This window comes from Marmota flaviventris, chromosome 3, assembly GCF_047511675.1.
Source record: "Marmota flaviventris isolate mMarFla1 chromosome 3, mMarFla1.hap1, whole genome shotgun sequence".
NCBI classification, from domain to species: Eukaryota; Metazoa; Chordata; class Mammalia; order Rodentia; family Sciuridae; genus Marmota; species Marmota flaviventris.
In genome coordinates, this window is record NC_092500.1 from 173,955,294 (window position 1) to 173,981,893 (window position 26,600).

The 26,600-nt window shown below is 47.7% G+C and overlaps 1 protein-coding gene and 1 long non-coding RNA gene across 4 annotated transcripts; both read left to right on the plus strand.

Moving 5' to 3' along the window:
- Nucleotides 1-1,575: 1,575 nt before the first annotated feature.
- On the plus strand, nucleotides 1,576-11,382 carry LOC114079319 (beta-defensin 103A-like). Of its 3 annotated transcripts, XR_011706950.1 has the most exons (5): nucleotides 1,576-1,737; nucleotides 2,269-2,299; nucleotides 7,840-7,950; nucleotides 9,528-9,664; nucleotides 11,172-11,382. XR_011706950.1 is itself a non-coding variant. In XM_071609259.1 (4 exons), exons 1-4 carry the CDS (start codon nucleotides 1,605-1,607, stop codon nucleotides 8,210-8,212), a joined length of 318 nt encoding a protein of 105 aa, XP_071465360.1. In that variant the 5' UTR covers nucleotides 1,576-1,604; the 3' UTR covers nucleotides 8,213-8,244. The 3 variants fall into 3 exon arrangements, 2 of the variants coding, with proteins under 2 accessions (XP_071465360.1, XP_071465361.1); XM_071609259.1 differs by lacking the exons at nucleotides 9,528-9,664; nucleotides 11,172-11,382 and adding an exon at nucleotides 8,170-8,244; XM_071609260.1 differs by lacking the exons at nucleotides 7,840-7,950; nucleotides 9,528-9,664; nucleotides 11,172-11,382 and having other exon boundaries at nucleotides 2,269-3,186.
- LOC139705059 (uncharacterized) lies at nucleotides 8,392-9,245 on the plus strand. Its single transcript, XR_011706949.1, has 3 exons — nucleotides 8,392-8,619; nucleotides 8,723-8,954; nucleotides 9,132-9,245. It is a non-coding gene; the product is annotated as an uncharacterized lncRNA (long non-coding RNA).
- Nucleotides 11,383-26,600: the final 15,218 nt, after the last annotated feature.

Below are 26,600 nucleotides of genomic sequence, written 5' to 3' on the forward strand. Positions count from 1 at the left end.
CTCTGCCCCACCCTTTGTTATCTGACTGTCTGCCCGTCGGCAGAAGCTACCTGGAGCCCCTGGAGAGGAGAAACCAGGACTTGCCCCTGAGTCTCAGCATGTGGGTCTCTCACCCACACTGAACACGCATGCTGGTCTTCACCTGTAAGAGATGCTCGGGGTTGCTCACTGAATCTGCGGGATGCACCAGTATCCTAACACACTCCTGGACCTCACACCCAGAGCCACGGTGGGTCCACTGGGATGGCAGCCAGGCAACAGGACGGCTTCAGCTCCCAACTAAATAGTCGATTGGCAGACACAACCCACTGCTTAGACTCCTCAACATTTAGGTCTAATAGCTAAAAAAAAGAAGAAGAAATTTTCCCCTCAAACTCTGACTTCATACCCAGTGAAAATCATCTGATCCCTGGACGTTTTTGAAAGCTCCTGAGCCAAGAATAGCACAGGGACTCTCCTCCACAGGAAAGAGAGGCAGCTATTCAACATTATCACAGCATTGTCCTTCCGAGGAAGTGAGATAAAACACCTTCCTTATAAATTTGGGTAGTTTCACAACCATGATGAAGTACGAGATGTGTTTTACTCTCTGTAGCACCATAAGGGGTGAAGGCAGGGGCTCTTCAGCACAGTCCATTTGTGAACCACCCTTTGCCCACTTATCCCACTCGTTGGCATATACCCAAGGACTTAAAATCAGCATGCTATAGTAATAGAGCCACATCAATGTTTATAGCAGTTCAATTCACAATAGCTAAACTATGATAAATGGAAAAAGAAAATGTGGTATATATACCCAAATGGATCATTACTCAGCCATATAGAAGAATGAAATTATGGCATTTGCAGGTAAATCAATAGAATTGGAAACTATCACCCTAAGTGAAATAAACCAATCCCCAAAAAAAACAAAGGCCAAATGTTCTCTCTGATATGTGGGTGCTAACTCACAATAAGTGGTATGGGGGGATAGAAGTTCACTGGATTAGACAAAGAGGAATGAAGGGAAGGGAGAGGGGTGGGAATAGAAAAGACAGAATGAATCGGATATAACTTTACTATGTTCATATATGAACACACGACCAGTGAAACTCCATATCACGGACAGCCACAAAAATAGGAAGTTATATTCTATGTATGTATGATATGTCAAAATATATCCTATCATCTAGAAAGAACAAATAAAAGAATATTTCTTCTTTCCTCACCACCTGAGGCCAGTCCTACCCCCCAGATCTGAGAACGTCCAGAGCTGGATTGATCTGGTTCCAAGGAGGGCCTCAGACTCTCTGTCTTTTAAGAAGATGCAGGAAATTAAAAAGTACCACAGTGCAGATAGGTCGACCCCAAACCAGGAACCCTGGCACCACTCCCAGGAGAAGACAGGTCCTGCCCACACCAGCCCCGCCTGTACCCACAGCCTGCTCGAGCCAGACATGACCAGGCCCCTGAGCCTGGAGGACAGCAGCTGTCCCCATGTCCATAGCAAGCTTATCAGGCTGGTACCAGCTCCTGGGTGAGTGGGTGTGACCTGTGCAGAGAGAGATGACACATCGGGAAGTACGTCATCTTGTCATCACTGTGACATTACAAGAATTGCAGCCATGGCTTACCTCTTTATAAACGTGAACCCGTGCACCTTTCAGTCCAGCCTCAGCCTGCTGCGAAGCCGGTCAGCCATGCGGATCCTGTACCTGCTGGGCGTGTTGCTCCTCTTGTTCCTGATGCCCGTTCCAGGTAAGTCAGGTGGGAAAGAGGGGCTGAGAGGACCAGTGTCAGCGCATCCAGGCCTCTCCATTCTCCAACATTCCCTGGGTGGGACCAGGGGAATTGTCTTTGGCAGCTGACCAGTCAGGGCCAGCCTCACAGCAGGCTCCTGCTCCTGCTCCCTCTGCTAATAGCACCTCTTCACCCGCCTCCTGGTGGGAGGACTGGTAAGGAGATGTGGGAAAGTGCTACTCAATTTCAGCCTCGGAGGAAACCTGGGCTGGTTCTGTGAGCAGAAGCAGAGGCTTCTGGTTCACTAAGCTTAGTGGTCAGAGGGGGTCGGCCCAGGACACTGCACGCACAGAGATCTGCAGTTTCCCCCCAGGGGACATTGACTACTGCCTGCTGGGCTCCGCCTTCCCTTCACTCTTAATTTTATAGCCAAGCGGGGAAGGAAATAGAACCCTGGAAGGCAGCGAGTGACTGAGGAACTCCTTAAGCCTGGAATTTGTCCCAGGACCCCTCCTAGAGCCCCCTATACCTTCTATTTTTCCTTTGCAGGTCACAGCGGGATCATCAGCGCAGTACAGAGGTACTATTGCAGAATACGGGGTGGCCGGTGCGCCATGCTGGGCTGCCTCCCCAAGGAGGAGCAGATAGGCCGCTGCTCTCTCCGGGGTCGGAAATGCTGCCGCAAAAAGAAATAGGGATCAGACGTGAGGAGAATGTTGGGGCGATCCCTCCTTCAAGTTTATAAAGCTAAAACCAAATTAAAATTTTTTTTCAAAAATTTAGAAGCTTGATTTTTTTTTTTTTAAACACTCTGGTTTTGTGGAAGTTGATACCAAGCAGGCAACTGAGAGAGGCTAATGACACCTTCCATTAAATACATCAGCTTCTGCACCGTGTTTGATTTTCGTGGGTTTTGGACCTCGGCAACACTGGACTCTTTCTGGAACATTCCTTTGCTCCCTCATCCTCCATACTCCTGGGCTTTACTGTCCTTCTTTCCAGGACTTCATCTCTCTGAAGCCACCTCTAAAACCTTAATGCATCCCTCAGGCACCAATCCAAATCCTTCCAGAAAGTTTCTCCTCAGAGACGGGGACCCTGAGCCTCCTTTAGTATACCCTTTGCTTTCCTGCTGCCCAGGCCTCTGAGCTGTTGGCCTCAGAACTGGCATGAGCTCACTGCTCCCACCTGTCTCCAAACGCTAGCCGCCCGTGTCTGTCTCCTCCCGCCTGCTGCACCCCGGGCTCTGACGTGAGTGCTGCCTCTGAAGGTCCCTCGGTGTCTCCCCCTGTCCATTTGCACACTGTGGGTCCCCACACGGGTGGTAGGACTGTTGGTAAAGCGCCCTGAGCATGGGGGCTGCTCGGCCAGCACTGGCTGGACCAACGTCCATTCATGAGCTTTGGATGATCCACTGTTTAAGGATCCAGCATCTGGAGTGATGGTCTGTCCTCCCTGACCCCAGTCCCCCAGGCTAAGCACTATGGTGGAACAGCAAGACTACTGGGCTCTCAGGGATAGGGGAATGAAGACCCCTGAAGCAGCCAACACCCCACCCACCGTCCATCCAGGAAGCATTGCTGAGTGCCCTCCAACAGTCCAGAAGAAGGGGCCAGACAGAAGGTGAGGACAGGCACCATCCAGTGGGGGACGTGACTGCAGGCAGAAGGAAGCAAGAGGAGCTTATGACTGGCCGACCTGCTACTGGGCAGGGCCTGCAGGTGCCAGGAGGGGGCTTCACCCTGCCCAGCAGTGCAGCCGGGAGGAGACTGAGGTCATAACTATGGGCACAAGACCCCTTCTGCAGGGCAGAACTTCCTCACAGGTGCTGTTGGGGAAGGGGGCTTCAGTCAGCCACAGGAAAGCAGAAACACCCAAGGTTTTAGATGAAGTCCAGGCACACACAGGGCTGGAGGCACACACAGGGCTGGAGGCACACACAGGGCTGGAGGCACACACAGGGCTGGAGGCACACACAGGGCTGGAGGCACACACAGGGCTGGAGGCACACAGGCTCCCACTAGCACCGGCCTCCAGTCTCCCCTGAGGGATGCCATCAGCTGCGTGGAGCTCTCCAGGGAGCCTCTGCAGCTGCTCTAACCCGGAGCTTCTAGAGATGAAAATAAACATCTGAATTAAAATATACTGAGCTGGACAAATGGTGTGTGACAGTAAGGATCAGTAAGCCAGCATCTGTTTTAGCACAAACAAATGAGAAAGTGAAGCAGAGTGAGAGTAAAAGGAGAGACTGGGAAAACCTTAACAGAGGGCTGAGTGCAAACCTCACCAGCCCAGCCTCGGGCTGTGCTTGGAGTCAGAGGAAGCCAGAGGAGGAGACAGGAAACAATGGCCTGCTGTTGTCCAGCTCTGGTGAGACTGTGACCCACAAAGGGAGGACTCAAAGAAATAGGAGCAGAATGAACAAAGACAGCCACACCAAGCACATCAGAATCGGAGTATTTTAAATGTGACAAAAAGAACATCTTACAAACAGCTCGAGAAGACACATTGCTCAGAGAGAGGATCAAGCACGCTTCCTACCAGGGTCCACAGGAGCCGTGTGTGGCCCCAGTTCCACACCAACAGGAGCGCTTCACAAACCAAGCAAAGACCCCACTATCTCAGCTACACCCAAAAGACACAGGAATCCCTCCCGGGAAGTCCTGCACCAGGAAATGCAGGCGTGGAGGAGAGTCTCTGCAAGATGGAAGGAGCAGGCTGCCCACATTCCAGACACCTCAGGAAGGGAGAGATTGCAGCAGGTGAGAAACAAGAGCCAAAGGCACGCTGTCCATCAGGAAGAATAGGCCACAATGACACCCATTGTGCTGTGTAATTAGTAGGCACTAATAAAGACCCACTGTGCATGTCAAATACAAGGACAAAGTTAGGTCAAAGCAGAAAGGATAGAACCAGACATATAAAAACATTAATCTAAAGAAAACATTGGTTAATTGATTAATCTTGGTTTAATTGGTTAATTGGTTGATCTATTGGTTAATTGATTACAGATCAGAGCAGACTTTAGAACAAGCAGTGTATTACCAGAGATAACGAGGGTATTTTTTCTAAAGATAAAATGGTTAAATCACAGGAAAAAAAAAAGCAAATAATCAGTACACATCTAATAGAATCTAATAGAAATTGTTAAGAAAAATTGTGGAAATGAGAGAATAAATAAACAAATTAAGAATTGCAACAGGATATTTCAACATTTTTTTTCGTTGTAATGGATGGAAAAACAGACAGAATAACAGTAGAGAAGCCTTGAATGACAGTGTCACCCAGTGTGACCTTTGTGAAATTCATAGGACACTCCACTCACTAACAGTAGAATGCATTAAAAGTCACCCAGTACGGCCCACCCTGAGCCAGGAAACAAGTCTCAACAAGCAGAACAGTTTAAAACCATACAAAATATGGTGTCTGGACACAGTGGAACCTACAAAGCTATTGATAACAGAAAGATATCTGGAAAAGGTCCCAAATATTTGGAAATTAATCAACTTACTTCTAAATATTCAAGAAGGAATCACAAGAGAAATTAGGAAACATTTTGCACTGACCGAAAAGGAAAGCAGGACACTCCAAGGTCTGTGGGAGAGCAGCTGAGGTGCTTCTTAGAGGGAATTTCATGGCATTAAGTGATTTTAGGTAGAAAGGAGAGAAACTCCCTAGTTGACAGTCTAAGTTTCCTCTAAGAAATGAGATGTTAAAACACAAAGCAAATAGAGGCAGGTGGGAAGAAAATGGGCGCGCAAAAGAGAATTTTTAATAAAAATGAAGCTTATTCTTTGAGATGATGAATAAAAATTTTAGAACTCTCATTAGGTTCATTAACAGGAAAAAATAATTACAAAATCCTTGGTGGCGTGCATATACCTGGGGTGCTTATGAAGCTTGCACATAGCTTGGGGCAAACAGGAAAATGGGAATGGCTGACACGACATACAAAGAATCGCCACAAGGTGGCAGTACCTCGCACCGTTGTTCCTGGCCTTCAGGAGGCCTGTCATGCTCTCAGCCCACCCGTCAGCTCAGGAGGCTGGAGAGGATGACAGCAATACCAGGGGAGGCTGGCGTCCAGCAGGCAGCTGTCACTCTAGCCGAGGGGCTGTGGGAGAAGGAAGGGGCGGCGAAGCGGTCAGGACGCCAGGGCGATTTCATTAATGTGCACCAGGCACATCCGTAGGAGGACTTGGAAGAATGGCGGCTTTCAGTTCTGATCCCACCTCTGAGGCTTAGCAGCTAGGTGACCACGGGCCTTCACCTTTCCAAGTCCCAGGACTGTCATCTGTGCAGCTGAGCCGTGCCTACCTGGCAGGTGCACGGAGGAGGGATGAATGGCATATTGTGTCTGAATGTGGCCATAAGAGCTATAGAACTGGCAAAGCTCCGAGCAAAATGAAAATGCACAAAAGAAAGTGATGTTAGAGGAGGATGTAAAGCGTTTTCCTTCAAAAATGTAATTTGCAGAATGAAATAGGACTCCCATTATAGAGGAACGATAACAGAAACTGAAAATTGAAAAGAATATTTTGGTGTCGTAATTTTAGTACAACAAATACTACTTTATATTAATAAAGTAGTATCTTGATTGATAATATAATTTTCCTGGCCGGCTTTCCTGAAAACTCATTTATTAGGTCATCAGCATTTATACTTTGAGCAACATTGTTGTTATTATTATTTTTAATTTTGAGAAGAATCTGCTAATGCAACTGTGCTGGAGTAAAGAGGATCTGACAGCTGTAACAATGTTGAGATGAAGCTATTTTGAAACATAAATCTAGATCAACCAGTCATAGAGGTGAGAGACTTTGCTTTTGAAAGCCTGCCAACTGGAATGGAGCTGCACTCCCTCCTGGGGCCCTGAGCCCCTCTGCCTGGGAGGAACAGCCTCAGCGCCCCCTTCGGTTTAGGGAAGAGCTTTGTGGGTGCAGCACTTATCTCTCCTTTAAGGAGCAAGACACAACTGTACTTCTCAGCCCAGGCTGGATGGTTACCATTGCACACCCAGCCTGGCTTCTTCTTGAGCTTAGATAAGCAGTCAGTTAGACTCCACCTAAACTGGACACTTCCCCAGGCCCCATAGTCGCTCCATCTCTGGCTTTTGGTGAGGGAGCCATGTTTGTGCTGGCCTGTGGTCTTACAGGTCAAGGCCAGGAAGTGACCCTGCCTTTGAGAGTGCCTTACTGAGCTGGGGTCTCTATCAAATGAGCTTCATCACCAAGGGAGCAGCACAGCCGCAAAGGAGGCATCTGGCACCAGGTGCTGTCAGTCACAGGAACCCCTGGTGGGAACACAGCACCCCCTGATGCAGCTGTCCTGGGGACCCTGAAGGGTACTCTTCCCCAGGGACACAGGGTGATGTGTCTCTCAGTGGTTTCCCTACTTCAGATCAACTTTTCCTCCTTCTCGAGTAGGTCTTCACAATTGCACAGAGATCTAGGCAGAACAGAAAGTAAGCAGACAAAATGCTACTGGTGGTTCTCTGGGGTTGGGACACAAGTGGGAAATCACACTTTTGTACAGGTGGACTTTTAAATGACAGTGAGTTATGTTTGTAATAATTGCAAGCACATGACTCACTAGAAAAGGGTGAATAGGATTAATGCCAAACAGGAAAAAGACGGCAGCCATTAACTTCCTCAACCTCAGAGCCCAGTGAAGCCCCTTCCTAAGTATTATGGCATTCTATAAGACTGCTGCTCAAAAAAGAAAGAAAAATACAGAGAGAGAGAGAGGGAACCATCTAACTCAATGTGTGACTCTAGATTAAAAATAGACTAGGAAAAAATATCAATAGATACAAAACCCCTAGGGGAAATGCAAATATGGAATTATTCTCTCACATGTGTAAATGGTATAGGGATTCAGGTGAGAATTTTCCCTTGTTCTTAAGAAGTGCATGCTGAGAGAATCAGGTGCTGCACCACGATGTGTTATGAGTTGGATCTTAATTAAGTGTCCCCCAGACGTCATGTGCTTGGTCCCCAGCCTGATGTACTGTTATGAGGTGGTGGAACTTTTAGGAGCTGGGGTCTAGCGGAAGTCAGGTCATTGGAGCCATGACCTTGAAGGAGATATTAGGACCTGCCCCTCCCCTCTGCTTCTCAGATACCATGAAGTGAGCTTTGTACTGCCAAGGGCTTCCTGCCATGACATTCCACCTCAAGACAGTCCCCCAAACGATGGAGCCATCAACCACAGACCAAAGCCTCTGAAATTGTGAGTCAAATAAACCTTTCTTCCTTTTGAGTCTCTCACATATTTTTTCACAGTGACAGAAAACTGACCAACACATGATGTTTGCCTCTTGTCATCAAAAAACTAAGAGAGATACATCTAATATATATATATGGATATATTGGGAGGGTACCAGGGATTGAACTCAGGGTCACTTGACCACTGCGTCACATCCCCAGCCCTATTTTGTATTTTATTTAGAGACAGGGTCTCACTGAGTTGCTTAGTGCCTCATTGTTGCTGAAGCTGGCTTTGAACTCGTGATCCTCACCCTCCTGAGCCACTGGGATTACAGGTGTGCGCCACTGCTCTCAGCTCATCAAACATTTTTTTAAAAAAATAAACAATTCAGGCTAAGCATATTCAAGCTTTTTAATTTTTTTTTTAATTCAGTGTTTTCCGTATGCTTCCTTAGCCTGGAAGAAATACTCTGAGTGTTGAGTGAGTGACATGCTTCTCTACACAGTCCAGAGGAGGGGCGTGCTGTTGTGGTGACCAGAGCCTGAGCATTGATGGGACCTCCTTCACGGCTTCACCAGCGTCCCAACCCAGGCCTCTGTCTCACATGATCCAGAAGTCATCACTTCTTGCCAACACAGCATTGTCACCAGCGTCCTCTCAAAACACCTTGAATTAGGGAATAAGACAGAGGTGACTAGAGGCTGGGACAGGGACGGGGAGGGGAAGAGAGAGAGGTCGAATAGCAGGGACAAAATACAGATAGGACAAGTGAGTCCTGGTGTCCTGTTCCCAGGAGAGTCGCTGGAGAAGACAACAACAGAAAGTGGGTAGACTTCACACTCCACACTTCAAAACAGCTCGAAGACGTTCCCAACGCAGAGAGATGATCAGTGTTTGGATGGATGTGCCAACCGTCCTGCGTTGACCATTGCATGGATTGACATGTCACCCTGGACCAGGGAGAGCCCAGACACAATGCTGTCCTCCCTGTCTGCCTCTGTGGAGTGAAACACACACCCACCTGAGTCAGTGCCCGTCTTCCCGGGTAGATGGGGACTTTCAGGAGATGTCTCATGTGGATCTCACTGTCCTGTGATGACCTGGGACAATGGGGCTCCCTTGTCTCTTCCTGAAGCCCTGACACCCTCCTGCCCACCCCTGGGAACTCTGGGTTCAGCACACTCTATTCTATTTCATCATAGGACCTGACCATGCCCAGGGATGGATAGAAAGAGGTGGAATCCGTTCCTACTGTGGCCTCAGACTGTCCACAGACTATCAGGAAACAGAAAGTGGGTAGACTTCACACTCCATGGAGCAGGCAGGTGACCTCTAGGGCTCAAGCCCATCTGTGCCCTGTGAGGCAGACCCAGCTCCGGACCCCCTCCATCCAGGGACCTAAAGGAGTAGGCAGTGGCAGCTCTTGGTCCCAAGGGTGGAGGACAATTCCCTGGGGTTTCCCACATCCTGATTTGCATCAGGACAACTGGGTGTGCCTTATTCCCTAAGGGCTATTCCTCTGACACACCAGGAAAGATGTCATTTTAATCCCGGCAATTACAAGGACCAGAGCCAGTAACAAATTGTATAATTTCCAGGAACCGGGAGCCCGGACCTTTATAAGGCCAAGCTCTGGGCGCTCTCAGCAGCGTCTGCTGTGGGTCCACCAGCCTCGCCATGAGGATCCGGTTCCTCCTCCTCGCGTTCCTCTTGGTGTTCCTGCTGCCTCCTCCAGGTGAGATGGGCCAAGGGGAAGAGGAGGGGACACAGAGAAGGCAGGAAGTCTCTCTCCTTCCCCGTCCTCCACCCCGTCCCTTCGGTCTTTCTTCCTCTCTCCCTCCTTCTGCCTGTTTCTGCCCCTGCTCCTTCTCTTTCTCCTTCTCTTACTCTCTCCTTCTTCTTCCCTCTTGATTCTCTATCTCCTCTCCTCCCTTCCTCTCCTTTCCTCTCATCTTTCTCTTTTCTAAACACAGTTTTTTGGCCAAGTAGCTTGTGTGAATTACTTAACAGAATCAAGACCATTTCCTACAACTGGAAAGGAGTTGAAGAACCACAGGGTTCCACTCACAGCCATTTCCAAGCAGCTCTGCGGCTGGTAGATCCAGACCCTTCCTTGGTCCTCGAGCTAGCACTGCTGAGACCAGGGAAGCCTCCCTAAGGCCACTAGTTGTTTTTTTAATCAAATTCGGATATCTTGCTTTTAGCCAAAGAAGGAAGCAGAGGACACCGTTTTATAAATCTTTACATGAAAGAGTAGAGTTTTTCGGTACCTAGATAATCCCAGAAATTAATTCTGTGGGCTTGTGGTTTAGGAACCTCCCGGGCCCTGGTCTTTTCAGACGGGAGGCCCCGGACGACATGCCCTTCGACATACAGGGCTGCCCTGGCCCAGTGCAGGTGCAGCTCTTGGAAGCAGCTCTCTCAACTGTGTGCCCAACATTTATATTTTTCTTGATACTGTGAAAATAGAATAAAAAAGAATGAACAGGGAAGAGAGGCAGGTGGAGAGAAGGGACAGAGAGAAGAAAATGAGGCAAGATCTGAGTCAACAAATCCGATAGAAATGATGTTGAAAACACCCCTCATTTTATGAATCCCTTGTGTGAGTTCTGGGTTACAGTGGAACAGCGGGATTCTGAGAGAGCAGGGTCAAAGCTGTATTCTGTCTTGGAATAGATACGGAAGGGTGGAAGAAGGCATGAGAGTAAGACCAGGTTTTAGATCTTAGAAACAAGGACACAGGTTTATTTTTACTGTTTTGTTTTCAACTGTCAGTTACTTTGGCGTCAAGTTCTCATTGAACAAGTTCTACTCTCTGAGCTGCATCTTTTTCTCCCTTCAGTTCAGATACTTAATAAATTAACTGACATGGAAAACAAAGGTTGAAAATGGGGACCTTCCTGCCTTACCTGAGCCTAACACTACTGGCCTAGGTAGAAGCAGATGGAGTCTCTCTGAGGCTGAGGCTGCTAACTGTGGTGTGCCCACTGGGCCCAGGTCTTCCGGCCGTGCCTGCCTGACCCCATCTGGGGGCCCCCAGCAGGCTCCCCAGGTCAGAGCCTCAACATTTCAGCTGGAGGATCAGAACAGACTCAAACAGCCTGGAGTCAAGTGGTGTGATCCTGAGGAAGAACTGGGCGGGAAGGAAACCTGCCGGACTCACTCTGCTGATGGGCGTGGGCTCCTGTCCTTCAACACAGGGCCTCGGTGCTGACACTCCTTTGCCCTTTGTTTTCTTTCAGTTTTTCCTAAATATATCAGCAATCCTGTCAGCTGCGTCAGGAATGGAGGATTGTGTAAGGCTGCCTGCCGTGGACATCTGAAGAAGATCGGCACCTGCGGCATATCAGGGCCCAAATGCTGTCGGGTAAAGTGAGGAGGCCCAGAGACCACAGCAACAGAAGTGGACCAGACCTCTTCCAACCCCAGCCACATTAAAGCATGTGTTCAGAACCTTGCCTTCTAGTGATATGGTGACCCGACCGACCCGTAGTCATGTCCTGGGGACACGCTGTTAAGCTCTGCATACTGACAATCAGGACAGTGCAGGGGGCTTCTGTGTCTTTCCAGGGACCCCTGAGTGCATCTGTCTCCATGATACCCCCATCTTCCCCAGTGACACTGCGTGCTTTGCTCTTCCTGCCCCCCTCCCCTTGCATGCTCTGACCTACTATGAAAACAGCCCAATCCCTCTGTCCCCACTCAAACCCGCTGGCTCTGGAAGCCAGAGCAGCACCCTTGCACCTCTGCTCTCCGCACCCTGCCCTTGGGTCCTGCTTTTGCTCAGCTGGGCCTGGTGCACGTACAGGTAACACTCTAATTCTCTCAGGCCAACAGGTCTCTGTGTGTGGACTTTGTCTGTCCTTTTATGCACTGGTCATTGAGGGGAGGCCTTGCTGCATAAGTGATTATGAACAGAAGGGCGCAGTTGAGTTGGACAGTGTTTCCTGCCGTGTAGATGGAGGGTGATAAGGTCAAGAATGGGAAAGCAGGTTCTCACCAGAGACACAGGAAATGACATCAGTAAAACAGGGGACAGAGGAAGAGGGAGCCAAGGTCCAAAGGAGAGACCAAGACAGGGCAGCAGCCAGACACTGCCGAGCCTGACACCCTTGCCCAGGGTAGGTCCTCGCTGGTGGATCCTGTGGGTGCCCCACTGTTTCTCCACCTGAACGCTCCCCTGAATGTGCTCCTAATTCTGGGTGAATGCAGCTCGATTCCAAAATAATACCTACAGTCTCAGGATTGAAAAAAGAAACGACACCTTGTTACAGTAAAATCATTTTTATCAGGATAGGTACATCTGATAACAGGTGAGATGAGAGAGACACTGCTGTGGGTAGAAACTTAAGTACCAAAAAAAAAAAAAAAAATCCACACTCAAGACAAAATATGATGAAATGTTTTTTAAAAAACTAAAATCAGTGCTCCAAATCCATGATTAACACAATATCCAAATATCAAACCAGGACAGGATCTACCTTCAGTTTCACTCTGCAAACCCACTCACCTCACTTTGATCTCAGGCCAGCCACGTCCCATCTTTAATCATTTACTTTTGATAACTTATGACATTTTTATTTATAATAAATGTGTTGTTTGCCTGGTTTTCAAAAGTACGTATTTTTGACCACAGAGATGAGGTGAAGTTTAACATAGTACATAAAGCAATCACTTTTGTGTTCTAGGGGAATGGAAACTACTCTTTTGAGAAAACACTTTACTAGCTATTTTTTCTTGTAAGGAGGGACGCCTGAGTGCAGTATAAGACAAGATAAAATTAAAAAGCTAAATAGCTCTACATTCCCAAAAATGAAAGGGCTCTTTGTATTTCCACTTAGAATCAGGGCCGAGGGAGGCTTGGGCCATGAAGATTAAAAATGAAAGTAGTCGTTTGGGTTCCAAAGGAACGAGCGTGAGGCGACGTGAGGGAGGTGGACAAGGGAGGCCGGCTGGCTGGGGAGCTCCAGCTAGGCTGAAGCCCCTTCTCCAATCTTAACATTTCTGTGCAATAACTACCTACAAAATACTTGCAAAATCTTCTCTCACTCAACAGTTTGTGGTTGGGAAATCTTGGAAACAACCAGAGATCCTCAGTCATGCTTGGGGTAAAGGCATGAGGAAGGAGAGCAGCGGCCAGGGAGTCAGGGGACCCAACCACGGAAGGCTCTGCAGGAGAGGAGAGCAGGAAGGAGTGTGGACGAAATAGAGTGGACCCAAGTACGGAGGGGAAATCCCGAGGAGCACTTGGATATCTGCCTTCATGTATGAAGAGTGGGAGCTGGGGGGGGGAGGGGATTTAGATATGGAAACAGGAGAATCCTAGGGTTTGGAGCAACCAACCGCAGGCTGCTTTCTTAAAAAGCCATCATGTATGCCTTCCCCTAACTCTAAAGCCATTATGCCATGGACTGAAAGAAGAAAATCACACCCACCTCACTGTGTCATGAGGAAGGAAAAAAAGAAGATAATTCATTATTTCTATGAAGTTCATCTGGCTACTCATGCCAAATCAGCTCTTGATCTTTGCTCCAGTTGTTTAAAAACCAAATGTGCAGACTGATAAGGCGAGGTACCACAGCCCTTGGATGTCCTTTGGTCAACTTATCTGTCACTGTGATCAAGAACAGTTTTAAGGAGTAAAGGTTTATTTGGTGACTTACTGTTTCCATAGACAGCCCATTTCATTCTTCTGGGCCCGATACAAAGCAGAACATCATGGTGGAAGGGTGTGGTGGAGGAAAGTGGCTCAGAACTTGGCACCAGGAAGCAGAGACTACTTAGCTCAACAAGGACAGAGGCACAGCCCCAGGGACCCACCTCCTCCAGCCACACCCCACCTGCCTACAATCACCACCCAGTTAATCCCTATCAGGGGATTAATGCACTGATTGGGTTAAGGCGCTAACAACCCAATCATTTCACTCTCAACTTTCTTGCATAGTCTCACACATGAACTTTTGGGGGACACCTCACGTCTAACCCACAGCAGTGTGTATCCTGGTTGTGGTGTTCACAGGTTGTTTTTTTACGATACTGATTGCTACTTTGGTGGGTTTTAGAGTATCTCCAGCCAGCCTACTCCTCAGGACCTACAGCTGTTCACCCTGTCTCCAACCTTCCTCCTTTCATGACACCCTCACAGGTATTTTATGCTATTTTCTGTATATTCTAATATTCTCTCTCTCTGTAAATTTGGTGTGGAGATTTTTCCATCCAATTTGATGTATTCCAAGTCTTAGATCCTCTCTTTGGCTGTAGCCCAGGTGCTGTTAAGCCTGACTGTTATGATATTCAGTTCAGCTGTTATCCTTTAAGTTCTTGAATCATCATTTATCATTTTTAAAATCAGAAAGGAAAATCAGCAGACATGGAGATTTCCAGCCATTCTGAAGACCCCCCAGCTCCCCTGGGACTACAGACATCTCACTCTGACTCCCGTCCCTGAATAAGGGGGCAGCGTTGCTTTAAAGAGGGTAATTTCAGGTGAAGCCCTGGATGAGAGGAAGATAATGACAAGCCACTAAAGAAATCGAAAGACTGATTATGTAATTACGGGGCAACTGGGGTGGGGGTGATGACATCACAGGAACTTTAAAAAGAGACCTGTGATGGAACTTTAAACAGATTCTTCTTAGGCTTCCTCTCCCAGATGAACAACTTAGAATATAAATATTCTTTGTCTTTGTTTTATTAATACTAAATTATTTGGATTGACAGATTTAATAAATAAAAACACAGGACACCCAGTTCAATGTGAATTTCAGATAAACAGCCGCTAACGTTGTGTGATATACCTCCTACAATAGTTGGTACTGAAACAAGTTGTTTGGTGTATCTGAAACTGACATGGGACTAGGCCTCCTGTATTTCATCTGATGACGATATAAATCACCAAGATTTCTCTCTGTAAAGACAGTTTTTTGGCCAAAGTATTTATTTATCACTCAGCTGAGTTGGCTTTTACGAGGTGTGGTAATGACTGCCCAAGATGGCCACCACCAATCCATGGGGTCTGGGGACGTGTCCCACGAGGCCACTGAAACGTCAGGAAGCAGAGGGAACCAAACCTGCTTTCAAAGGGGAGATCGTCTTGGATTATCTGGGTGGGCCCAACGGAACACGGGGATGACTAAAGATGGAAAAGGGAGGCGGGGCCATCAGAGTAAGTCGTGGCCGCAAGGAGGACCCACTGGCCGCAGCCAGCTCTGAAGACGGACGCTGCACCCTAAGGAATGGGGGTACCTCTGGAGCTTGAGAAGGCAACAAGGCCAAACAAAACTCGGATCTTACAGTGTCCAGGAGAGGGCCCTCCACATCTCAGTTTGGGGGGTTTTCATCCCCCAAACTGCAGTGTAATGAGTTTGTGTTGTCTCAGATACCTACACTAAATTCATGGCAATCAGTTACCGCGGCAACAAGAAGCACTAGTTACCTTGGCAACAAGAAGCACTAGTGCCACGAAACACTAGTTTCTCCTGGGTGTGGTGGCACATGCCTGTAATCCCAGCAACTCAGGAGACAGCGAGAAGAGGATATCAAGTTGGAGGCCAGCCTCAGCAACTTAGCAAGGCCCTCAGCACAACAAGGAGATTCTGTCTAAAAATAAAAAGACTGGGGATATAGTTCATGGTAAAGCACTCTTGGGTTCAATCCCCAGGACCATACCCCCCCAAAAAAAAACATATAAAAAAAACACCCACTAATTTCAAATCACGTGCTGAACAAAAAAATCATTTGCACAAAAGATCTAAACCAACATTTGTTTAACGGAGAAAAAAACTTGTACAAAATTTTATCTTTGTTTTCATAGAAACCTCCAAGGCTCAAGTTTTCCTCCTGCTTGGGTGCCCCTGAGCTCAGTGTTATATGAAGGACCCATTTATTTCATTTGTGGTTTGGAATTTGTCATGAACAGGTCCAGACTTGGGTGGAGGTAGAGGGCGGGTGATTTCACATCTCCAGAAGATCTCACCCCAAAAGCAATTACCCAGTAAATGTGACAGAATAAATCTCTGTAGCACTGTGGTTTTCTTATGAATCATCAATAATTCCTTGTTAACCCATCACATACCCCCAGAGGGCTATCCTAGAAGTAGCACACCCAGCTGCTGCCTCACCAACAATGAATTGTCCTCAATACCTTCAAATGCCACCAGGTCCTGGACATGAATGGTCAGAACCCCCAAGAACCCCAGGTCATAATGCACATTCCTAGAGTCCATATCTACACGGAAAGTGTCAGACACTCTGAAATGGTGGCTAGCCATTTGGTTATTTTATCCCAACCTTTTCTTTCTCTGAAGATAAGAAATGAGAAACTATCCTAATTCAAAATATAATTCACACTCTGTTTCACAAGTCTTATTTTCATAAGATGCTGGATTTAAGAATTTTAATATTACATGAAAATCCAAGTGCCATGGGGTCATTTAACTGTGGGAGGTAACTCTCTTTTCTTAGGAACAAAAATTAACCCACTCTGTGCCATCCGAACTCCAAGTATGTGCATGGACACTCTTGGTCTGACCAAGTCCTGATTCCTGTCCAGGTTGTACTGACGTGAACAGAATTTGGGCTTTATTCTATTTCATTCTGTTTCCTGTCACTTGGGAGAACAGGGAGTAGCTTAAAAAAAAAATCTACCCTTTGAAACAAATAAAATCCAGGCTACATGTCATAAGATTGCTACCAGACACAGAAATAAAAACAGCCCAGCCGCACTCACTCCATATCTACTTCCAGAATAATCTGTTTGAGGGCAAGTTCCTAACACTCCAAAGGAAATAGGCACGTGGTTTCTGAGGCATGTGTCCTTAAGAGGCTCAGTGACGTGCCATGTTCCAGAAGCAATGATGCTATGCTTTCATTATTGTGTCACTGGGACAGAATTGAAAAAGACGGCTGGTCCCGTAACCATGCTCCTTCAATCTGTGTGAATTACAATAAAAGGCACCTTGCTCTTGGTCCTGAGCTCCTCCGGGGTGCGCCAGCATTGGTGACGAGGGTTCTTTATCTTTTCTTCTCCTTGCTGCTTCTGAGAGATTGAGAACTGCAATAGCCGGAGGCCACTCTGCAGCTCACCTGAATACAACCCCCTTAGCACTGAGGGTGCCCGAGGTCTTAAAGGACTTCTGTTTTTCCTAGACTCCCCCTGATGGACTGGACAGCTTAGAGGGCCACCCCTCTTTTTCACCTGTGCTTAAGTCCTGAGCCATGTGCCTCTTCAAATGGTGGTCGAATCCACTTTATTTCAAGGACAGAAATTCAGGCTATCCTTTGACAAGCATGTCCTTTTATATATAATTAAACAGTGGAGGTTCTCTAGTGGGCCACCTAGAGACTCACAATGTGACCAGGGCACCTCAGCCTGCCTCTAGTAGCCCTTTGCTGGTAAGGCCCCGCGTGGTGCCTCCGTCCTGAAGCCACCCTGCTGAGCTCTTCTCCATAACACCCCTTGAGCCTCAGAGGGTTGCCATCCCTTCCTTTATCCTGTCTCAGCATTTACAGTAATGGAGGTGGGTGGGAGGACAGGGAAATAGAGATTAAGGAAGATATGAAGGAAAGAGTGAGGGGAAAAAGAATGAGAAGACAGAAAAAAGAGCAGAAATAAGGAAGGTCGTGAAATCTCGATCACTGTATTGTGCCCACCTGCAGCCCCCAGGTGACGGGGGTGACGCACTGGGCACAAAACACCTGCTCCCTCCCTGCTGCACCCGCACTTCCCACCGTGTAGGCTCCACTACTCCATTTCCCAGGTGACTTGGGGACAAGGGATGAACACAGACCTTTCCTTGAGTCGGGACACGCTGTCCTGGTTGCAGCCACTGCCTTCCTGCAACCTCCAGCCTGTTTTCTCCAGGTGGGGACTGACGGGCTCGCTGGGCACCCTGGGCACCCTCTCCCTGAACCCACCTGAGGCCCAAGCAGTTCCTTTTCTGCAGGAACAAGCCTCATCAGAGGCACAGCAGCCCCAGTCCCTGTGTCACAAAGTCAGACAAGGAATCACAATTCCCTGCGAGATCACTGTGAGCAGGTGCCCCATCCTTGGAGGATAAGCACTCTCCCAAGGATTCACCAGGAGCCCTGGTTATTCAGGTCTGAGTCTTCCCAGGGTGGCTCTAGTGGCTCTCAGATCTCTTCCCATATCTCTTGCCAGATAACGACACACCACCATCGTTCCCCCGCTGGTGCCACAAAAACAGAGGCTTTTGTATACAGAGGCGCCCTGTCACCTGGGAAGTCACAGAAGTGTTGCAGGAGTGTTGGGGATGCAAATCAAGTCAAGATGGCGCCTGGCAGTTTGCCAGGAGGAGTGGTTTGTGAAGCAACGCCAGCGAGCCATTAAGATGATGAGGATTCCTTATTGGCTGACTGCTGTAACTGGATGATGTTGATGGAGTCAAGCTGTGTGTGATCAGTTAGGTATATATACCTCTGCTGTCCCGCAGAGGAGCGGTTCCGCTACCTTAGGAGCCCGCTGCTTTGAGTTCTCACTCAGTTCCCGCTGAGTTCACTTGCAATAAAGTATTTCCTGCTTCAGCCTTCAGCTTGCTTGTCACCTCCCGGTTATTTGCCCAGCCGGACTGCGGCACGGGAGAAGATGGGAACAGGGATAACGGGGCCACTGCTGAGGTCACAATGGAGGGAGAACAGTTTCTTTCTGGTTTATTTCCAAAATGTCAGCTCAATTAAATCACTTCATTCAAAATCAGAGATCCTGACCTCTTGTGACTGGTTATTGTGTGGTGTTCCTTGCAGGGCAGCCAGAGATCCTTAGCAATTTTGCAGCTACCTACAAATTAGTACCCTTTGCATTGGCCTTTGGAGCCTCCACAGCACACAACATTTATGTGGGTTTATGATCTATTAGCCTCTATAGATGTCTCAGCAAGCTGGACCCCAGTCTTCCCATGTGCCCTTCTTCTTCCTATCACCTGTGGTTACTTCCTTTTGCTGCCCCGGCTACAGGCACACCACCTCTTATTCCAATGGGCGTGGATCAAGACCCAGTTCACATCCCACTCCCTTGATGGAGCCATTCCCATCCCACCACACAAATGACATCTCCCTTCCTCTGAGTGGCACATGGTTCTGGTCCTCACGACAGATGCCCCTTCCTCAGCCCTCACTGCACACTGGGGCTCACTTTAAATCTTATATTCAGCTGCACAGTCCTTGAAGGCCAGGACCCCGTCTCCATCCCATTACATTACATGACACTGAATGTTGAATTGCTTAGGTTTTTCTGAATAGATTTGTGGTTTAAATCAAACACATTAGAAAGAGATAATGTCTTCATGAAACACAATTCAGTGAAGATGACAGCATGGGACTCTGGGAGACTGCAACAGGGGTCAACAGGACCTCTCTCCAGAGTTCAGCAGTTATAAAATCCACATCTATGCAATTTTAAGCATTTGGCTGCAGATTTTTAACATAGCTCTTTACACAATATACACACTATAAACTATTGCATTCAATCTGGTTCACATATGATCTTTTGAATTCTCCAGAACTTCTCAATAAGGAGTCCATTCTGACAGATTGGGAATACCTCTTCTGGGCAGACTAATCCTTGTAATTCAGTCCTTGTTCTAACAGATTCCTGGTGCAGCAGAGGGGAAACAAGATAGAAAGAAAGGGAGTTACTTTTTATCATCACAGAGCCTACATGGGAGGGCCTTTACTCATTCAGTGAAATTACATTAGGATTAAAATATCAAATTCATCCTCCAGTGTGACAGAATGGTTCCATAACCCTTCCGTGATTCCTGGGGAATAGGTGAATTTAACAGTTCCGTGATTCCTGGGGCATAGGCAGATGTCGAACTTCCATTTAAGGAGAAGATGAATCTTTCGTTTAAGCAAACACAGCAGCCATTTGTTTTTGAAAGATAAGGCCCTTGGGTCATATGAAAATATGGAGGTCAATGAAAATAAGAGCTAAATATACATTTTTAAAAGTAAAACTGTAGTTGTTTCTTATGAGGCTCTTACGGAGGCCACAGGACGCTCCCAGGAGGGGTGACAGGGAGGAAAATATCTTTCCTCCACCTCCTGGGTTCTGGGTTGGGGTGTCAGAAATTAAATTGACAAAAGACAACAAGAGTGAAGAGATGACTTTCGTGTGTGGCACTCACCCGCCCAAGACAGACCGAAGGAGGAGGGACTGGAAACTGGGGCTGGATCCTGGGGCTCACAAGGCCTCCCAGAGAAGGACACTCAGGAGAGAGACAACCGGAAGGGAAAGGTGTGTGGACTTTTAGGGGCAGCAAGCTGTGGGCAGAGGAATAGAGGATCAGTGTTGCTTCCCTCAGGGATGCTATGCTGATGCTCTCTGTGGCCTCTGAGGCTCAGGAGTCCAAGTCTACCTTTAGGCAAATGGGGTGGAGCACTTTTCTTGACCTTTGCTATTTCTCTTTCATTTTTCTTCAGTTAAAAATAATCCTTATACAAAAATGGCATATTGGGGGGATGGCAGTTTCTGATCCCCTACAGGGAATGCTGAAGGAGAGATACTATCTAGGGTAGGGTCCAGTTGAGGAAGTGACAGAGAATGGCATGATCCTCTAAGGAGGAACTCTCGTGTCCTTGGCATTTTTTTTTTCTTTCTTCCATGCAGAGACTGACACCCAACCCCATACACCACTTCCCAAAGCTCTGTTCCAATGCTCTGTTATTGTGGGACCACACCAGACATCAGAAGGAGGAGGAAGAAACAGCTCAGGAGAGGGGGTAGGATGGCCAGAGGGCTCAGGGGACGCATTCCTTAGTGCTCAAAGGCAGGATCAGGTGAGTTTTAGCATGTACTGGGACTCCCCCAAAATATTAGAGAGTTGCCTACCTGAATTCATCAGGGACAGGAGCATGGCTGCATGATTCAGAGGCAAAAAGAAAGAACAACCCTAAGAGGTCTCTGAGCTGGGTTCACACTATTTATAGAAGCATAGTTAAATGATATTTGGAAGAAAGCAGAAAGCACGGTGTAAATGACCCATGAATTTCAGCTCTTAAGGTTTCAATACTATTTTTATTATGACAATTTACTTTGTGCAGAAAAGGAGTCAAAATACACGAGTTATTTCAATCTTCTAAATTCCGTTTTCTCATCTAGTAAATGGGTAAAACTAAATACATCATAGTGTTTTTATGAGTAAGACAAAAGAAAACCCATGTTAATTTATTTTAAAGACTGCAGCCAATTCTTCATTTTATTGTGTCTGCTAAGCTACCTCTTACAGAATTGGCCCTAAGTAAGGAAATCCTCATTAGGATTGGTGAGAAAGGGCCACTTAGACATGTACCTGTTTTGCATCTGTGGACTGTCATGAAAGAGAGGAAAAAGAAATAAAAAGCAGCTCTCTGCTTCCTGTCTGAGGCCGGGGTCTGCAGCCTGCGAAGGGCTGGTGGGGAGAGTGGGTCTGGACTAGTCCCACGGCCAAGTGGGGCTCCTTTATGAATGGTCCTGGCATCTGGCTGTGGTAAGTCAGCTTCAGACTCCTCGAGGTAGAGCTGGTCTGGAATGGTCAGGGTGGTCAGTCTGGGTTTGATTTGTTCCTGGAGCCTTGATCCAGGTCCTCTCAGGTGTGCTCATCTGGAAGCCTGCCCTTCTCCCCAGGACGGGGAGGCCTTTGTGTCTGCCTCAGCTGAGTGTGTCAGGTGTCACTGAAGGACATGTGATATCATGAGGATGGGAAAGCTGCCACATGGCTCTCTGCCCACCAGGATACAGGCCCTGGGGGCCCTTACACGCCACAGAAGCCCGGCTTACCCTGATGTCACCGTATGTGAGAGGCCTCCTGGAAAGACCAGATGGAGAAACAGGAAAGTGCCCGGGAGCCGCTGTTGGAATCCCCTCAACACAGGCTTACCTGCATGCCAGTCTGGAGATCTCAGCCCCACTACCACCTGATGACTCATGAGTGTCTCTTCTACCCACACAACAAACTGAGCCCAACTTATCCCCAGGACCACAACAGATCATCATAAAGTAACTATTTTTTAAAAGAGTTAGGTTTGGGGTGGTCTATTTTGTCATGTGACAACAGAAACACCCCGGCCCCTTCTCCACAGCCCCTGCCACCCACCCTAACCCTAACCCTAACCCATGATGCATCCATTCTGACCACCTTTCACTGTCTGTCACACGCTTGCTTGCTTGCAGCTTCAGAATCACTCTCAACACAGCACCCCTGAAAGATTCAGTCATGATGGCCCAAGAATCAAGCCCTTGGTCCTCCTGGACTAGAAAGTCTCTGCTGTGTCTTCCAGCTCTAGCGCTCTACCGGTTTTCCCTTGCCAAGCAGAGGAGACAATTCACAAATCATGGGGGCAAGGAATTCAAAAGGGCAACAATAGCAAATAGGAAACTGTTTCTGTCAACTTTACACAAACACTGCATGTCTTGTGTGCCAGGTACTCCAAGAGGTAGCAAGAAAGCAAGAGAGGAGCGTTGACCCAGAAAGGTCCACTCTGGAGATTGTATGCTGCTCTTGTGCCTATGCCTGCATGGTTCCAGTGGACACTGGACACGGGCATTCCTTAAATTTTAATTAATGAAAAATAAAGGAAGATTAAAATTCAGTTCCTCAGTCATATTCAAAGTGCCCAACAGCCACATGTTGGCTGCCATATTGAACCTCACAGATACTGAACATCTTCATCATGGCAGAATGTCCTCTGGGACCCTGCTGGTCCCTCTGGTCTTATTTGACGAAGTGAGGCAGAGTTACAGAAGCTATGAAAAAATGGAAATTTAGTGCCCTTTTGAAGCCAAGCCAGCACTGGGATTGGGTGTGGCTGTGGTGGAGAGCTTTCCTAGCCAAACCAAGGCCCTGAATTCAATCCTTAGCATGTAAACAACAATCAAGACAAAACTGCAGTTACCTTAAATGTTTACATTTACATAATAATCCATAAGTCTTCGTTTTACTCTCCCTAGAGAACATCCTGAAATAAATGTTTTTGATTTTTGATGTCAAATCCCTTCAGTGTTTCTTTATGGCTTTTTGTTATTGCTCTTGTTAAACTATTTCTTAAGAGCTAGGCACAAGGGCATGTGCTTGTAATCCCAGCAATTTAGGAGGCTGAGGCAGGGGGATTGCAGGATTGAGGCCAGCCAGGGAAAATTAGGGAGACCTTAGCAACTTTGTGAGAACTTCAAAATAAATAAAAATCACTGTAGATGTAGTTTAGTGGTAAAACAGCTCTGGGTTCAATCCCAAGTACCAAGAAATATAAATAAACAAATAAAATACAATCTTTATTTCTTAAACCAAGTCTTATTTCACTACTTAAAAATTATGTGCAATGAAAATAAGATACAGTACTAAAGCTCTAAACCTTAGATGTATGTAATGAGCACAGACAAAATAACTGAAAGCTGGTAATTTGTTGACAATCACGCACATCTTCATGTATATTCACACAAATGCCCATGGTGCGTCTGCCAGCTCCTCCCCCTCAGGAGTCCTGGGCTCTGTGTCACGTGAAAGTCTCCTGCTTCTACTTTGAACCCTGAGGTTCATTCTGCAGAGGTCTATCTTCAGGCTGAGGTGCAGGGCAAGCTGTGCTCTGTGACTTCCCAGGACCCTGGAAGACTCTTGTCCTAAAAGTCATCTCCCAATACATTTGAAGTAGACTAACATCTACTAGCTGTGATCATATTTCAAAGATTGTATTTTCAAATTACAAATCTTCCTAAGGCCCTTAATGGTTTCCCATAGCTCAGAAATTAAACTGAACAGGTAACATGGCAGAGACGGCCCCTCCTCTCACCCCCTTCTGCGACCTACGTTCCCCTCCGTGGTTCTCCTCCACCAGCCTTGGCTCTTCCACCAAACACGTGGCCCCCTGCTCCTTCTGTGGAAGCCCTTCCAGTCTCCATCCCATTTATGTCTGTGACCCTCGGCCTAAGTCACATCTCTTGGGAAGCTGCCCCGGTCCTGGGCTGAACGTGGTCTCAAAGAACAGTGTCCTGGACCTTCAGAGCACTTTCCTCAGCTTTTCTTAGGCATTTCTTCATGGGAACACTTGCTTGATGTTAGGACTGCCATCTGCCATCTCTTTACAGCCACTCAGACCTCCTCAACGCCAGGTACCCGGGCTGGCACACAGAAGCCATCCAGTAGTATTCACAGAATAAAAATGAGAAAGAGGAAAGGAGAAGAAGAAAGGAAGGACGGAGAAGACGGGAGGGAGGTAAGCCTAGAGTTTAACAGAAGGCAGGACTGGAGAGAGCTGCAGCCTGCTCAGTCCCAAGACTCTAAAATCAAAACCAGTTTAAAACCTCGAGGCTTGACCTCATGCCCCATGAGTCATGCAGGGTTGAAAGGGGAGATATTGGTGGGAGGGAAGGGGGGATACGATGGAGCAGGGGACAAGGGACAAGGCGGTGAAGAAGGACGACAGTCAGCATTGGCACAGGTTCCCATCCAAGTGCTGCCCTTGCCTGCGGGGCCCTTCTTCCATAGCAGTCATGTGTCAGGGGGCTGGTGTCACCCATGTCTCGAGGCCTCCTTCTGTTTGTGAAGATAGTGCCCCTCTGATGCCCACGTGCTCTTTAGAAAATGCCAGCAGACACTGTCACCGCCTCTTTCCTGATCTGTCCATTTTCTCCTTACCTGGCAGAGTGTGTCTGTGGAGGGGCAGGGAGGCCAGGTCACGGTTGGCCAGCGTTCCCAGGCCTCCAGGACCCCAGAGAGCAGCAGAGTAATAGGCACCCTGGGCGGCCGCTCTCGTCAGGTGGGCTGCTCACACGTGGGCTGCCTCCCGCAAGGCCTTTGCTGTCCCCTCTTCCTCAGTGTTCCTGCTCTCCTGGGGCTCACAGCCCTATTCTCATTCTTAGAGTTTCAGCATTTCATTTTCCTCCCTGTTCTGAATTCTTGTTAATAATTCATTTTTCCTTTTATGCTTGTAGCTTCTCATCTCCTTGTTATTTATTTTATCTCCTTTATTCTTCCCTTTGAGTTTATTTTATTTTTTAAGAGAGGGAGGGGGAGAGAGAGAGAAAGAGAGAGAGAGAAAAAATTTTTTAATATTTTTTTTTAAGTTTTCATCGGACACAACATCTTTGTTTGTATGTGGTGCTGAGGATCGAACCCGGGCCGCACGAATGCCAGGCGAGCACGCTACCGCTTGAGCCACATCCCCAGCCCCCCTTTGAGTTTATTTTATTGTCTTTTAAACTGCATCCGATTTTAAGTATAACTTGAGTTTACTTTTTATTAAACTTTTATCATCTTTATGATTAGAATTTCCATTTTTTTCCTGAGCTTGTAAACCTGACCTGTGGAATCGGCTAGTGTTTTACGGTGACGGCATTCCCTGTCTTTTGACTCCTGCGTGGGCAGAGGGAGCGGGCTCTGGTTTCAGGACACAGGGAGTTGCTTTCCTATGTGAATCATGGAGCTGATGAGTCACTCCTGTGCTGGGAGCAAGGCCATGCTTCCCACTGGGCTCTGGAGCGTCTTCTCCCCCTCACTCACGGATGGGCTCCACGGCGCCTTCTCTCCCCTGCTCTGCTCTCATGCCCCTCTCCTGGGTCTACCAAAACTGAAACCCCATCGACAGTGCTTCACCCTTCAGCCATTGCTGCTGCTCTTTGCTCAGCTTTTCAGGGAAACCCACAGCCTCCGCTCCCTCCCTGCCTCCTTCCCCTGGATGTCACTCAGGCACTCAGGCCTGACTTCTGTGGAAAGGTCACAATGCATCCTGCTCATCCCTCCCTCTGCCCATTGTTGGCCTGACCCCAGATTATGTAATAATGAGCACCTGCAGGCTCCCCTGCCCCAAATGACAGGCCACACACACACACAGCCTGCCAAGGGTGGAGGAACCAACAGCAAGGTAAGCTTCAAGAGAGATCTTGTGCCACAGAAGGGATGGGAGGTAGCCCAGGGGATTGCTTTCCGTACCAACAGAGGAGTTGGGAATGTGGACCAAAGCTCTCAGCGTATACTGTGATAATTATCACCATAATTATCTCACCTGTTTTGTCTCAATGTTTGTGTCTCCCTGAAATTCCTACATCAGGATGTGATTTCCAGGGCAGTAGTAAGAGGCAGGGCTGGGGGAGGGGAGCAGACAAGGCAGGCAGCCCTCATGAGCAGAGCTGGCTCCCCTAAAAAGGGTTCCCTGTCCTTCTACCTCAGGAGGACACAACCAGACACCACCATCCTTGAGAACAGGCTGTCACCAGACTCGAATCTGCTGGTGCCTGGATCTGGGACTTCCCAGAAGTGTGTGCGACAGATTTCTGTTTACATATTTCCCAGTGGAAGGTGTTTTGTTATAGCAGCCTACACGGACAGAGGCATCATCACCATCATTATGAAAGTGCCACGGCTGAGGTTCCTCACAGCTTCTGTGTGGAACCAAGTGTGCCTTCTTAAGCAGTTTACTGCAAGCTCTTCTCCTCTTTTAGGTCAAGATCACTGAACTGAAATAGGTTGCTACTCAGAGAGATCCAGATGCCGACCGAGTTCCAGACATGTAGACATTTTATCCCTAACTTGCTCTGCACCAAGAGGAAATGCCAGAAACACACTCCGTTCACTACCAAGAGTGCCAGGGAGGTGGTCTAAGGAAAAGGGTGAAGGAAGCATGGGTCAGCGAAGGTCAGAGGGACCGCAGGCTGGGGAGGACCCAGGTCAGCAGGCAGGTGTGCT

Coding starts and splice junctions, on each gene's coding strand:
- LOC114079319 (XM_071609259.1), top strand. CDS start 1,605: ATGGCTTACCTCTTTATAAACGTGAACCCGTGCACCTTTCAGTCCAGC. Junction 1,738..2,268: donor GTTCCTGATGCCCGTTCCAG/GTAAGTCAGGTG, acceptor TTTCCTTTGCAG/GTCACAGCGGGATCATCAGC. Junction 2,300..7,839: donor ATCATCAGCGCAGTACAGAG/GTACTATTGCAG, acceptor TCTGCTTCTCAG/ATACCATGAAGTGAGCTTTG.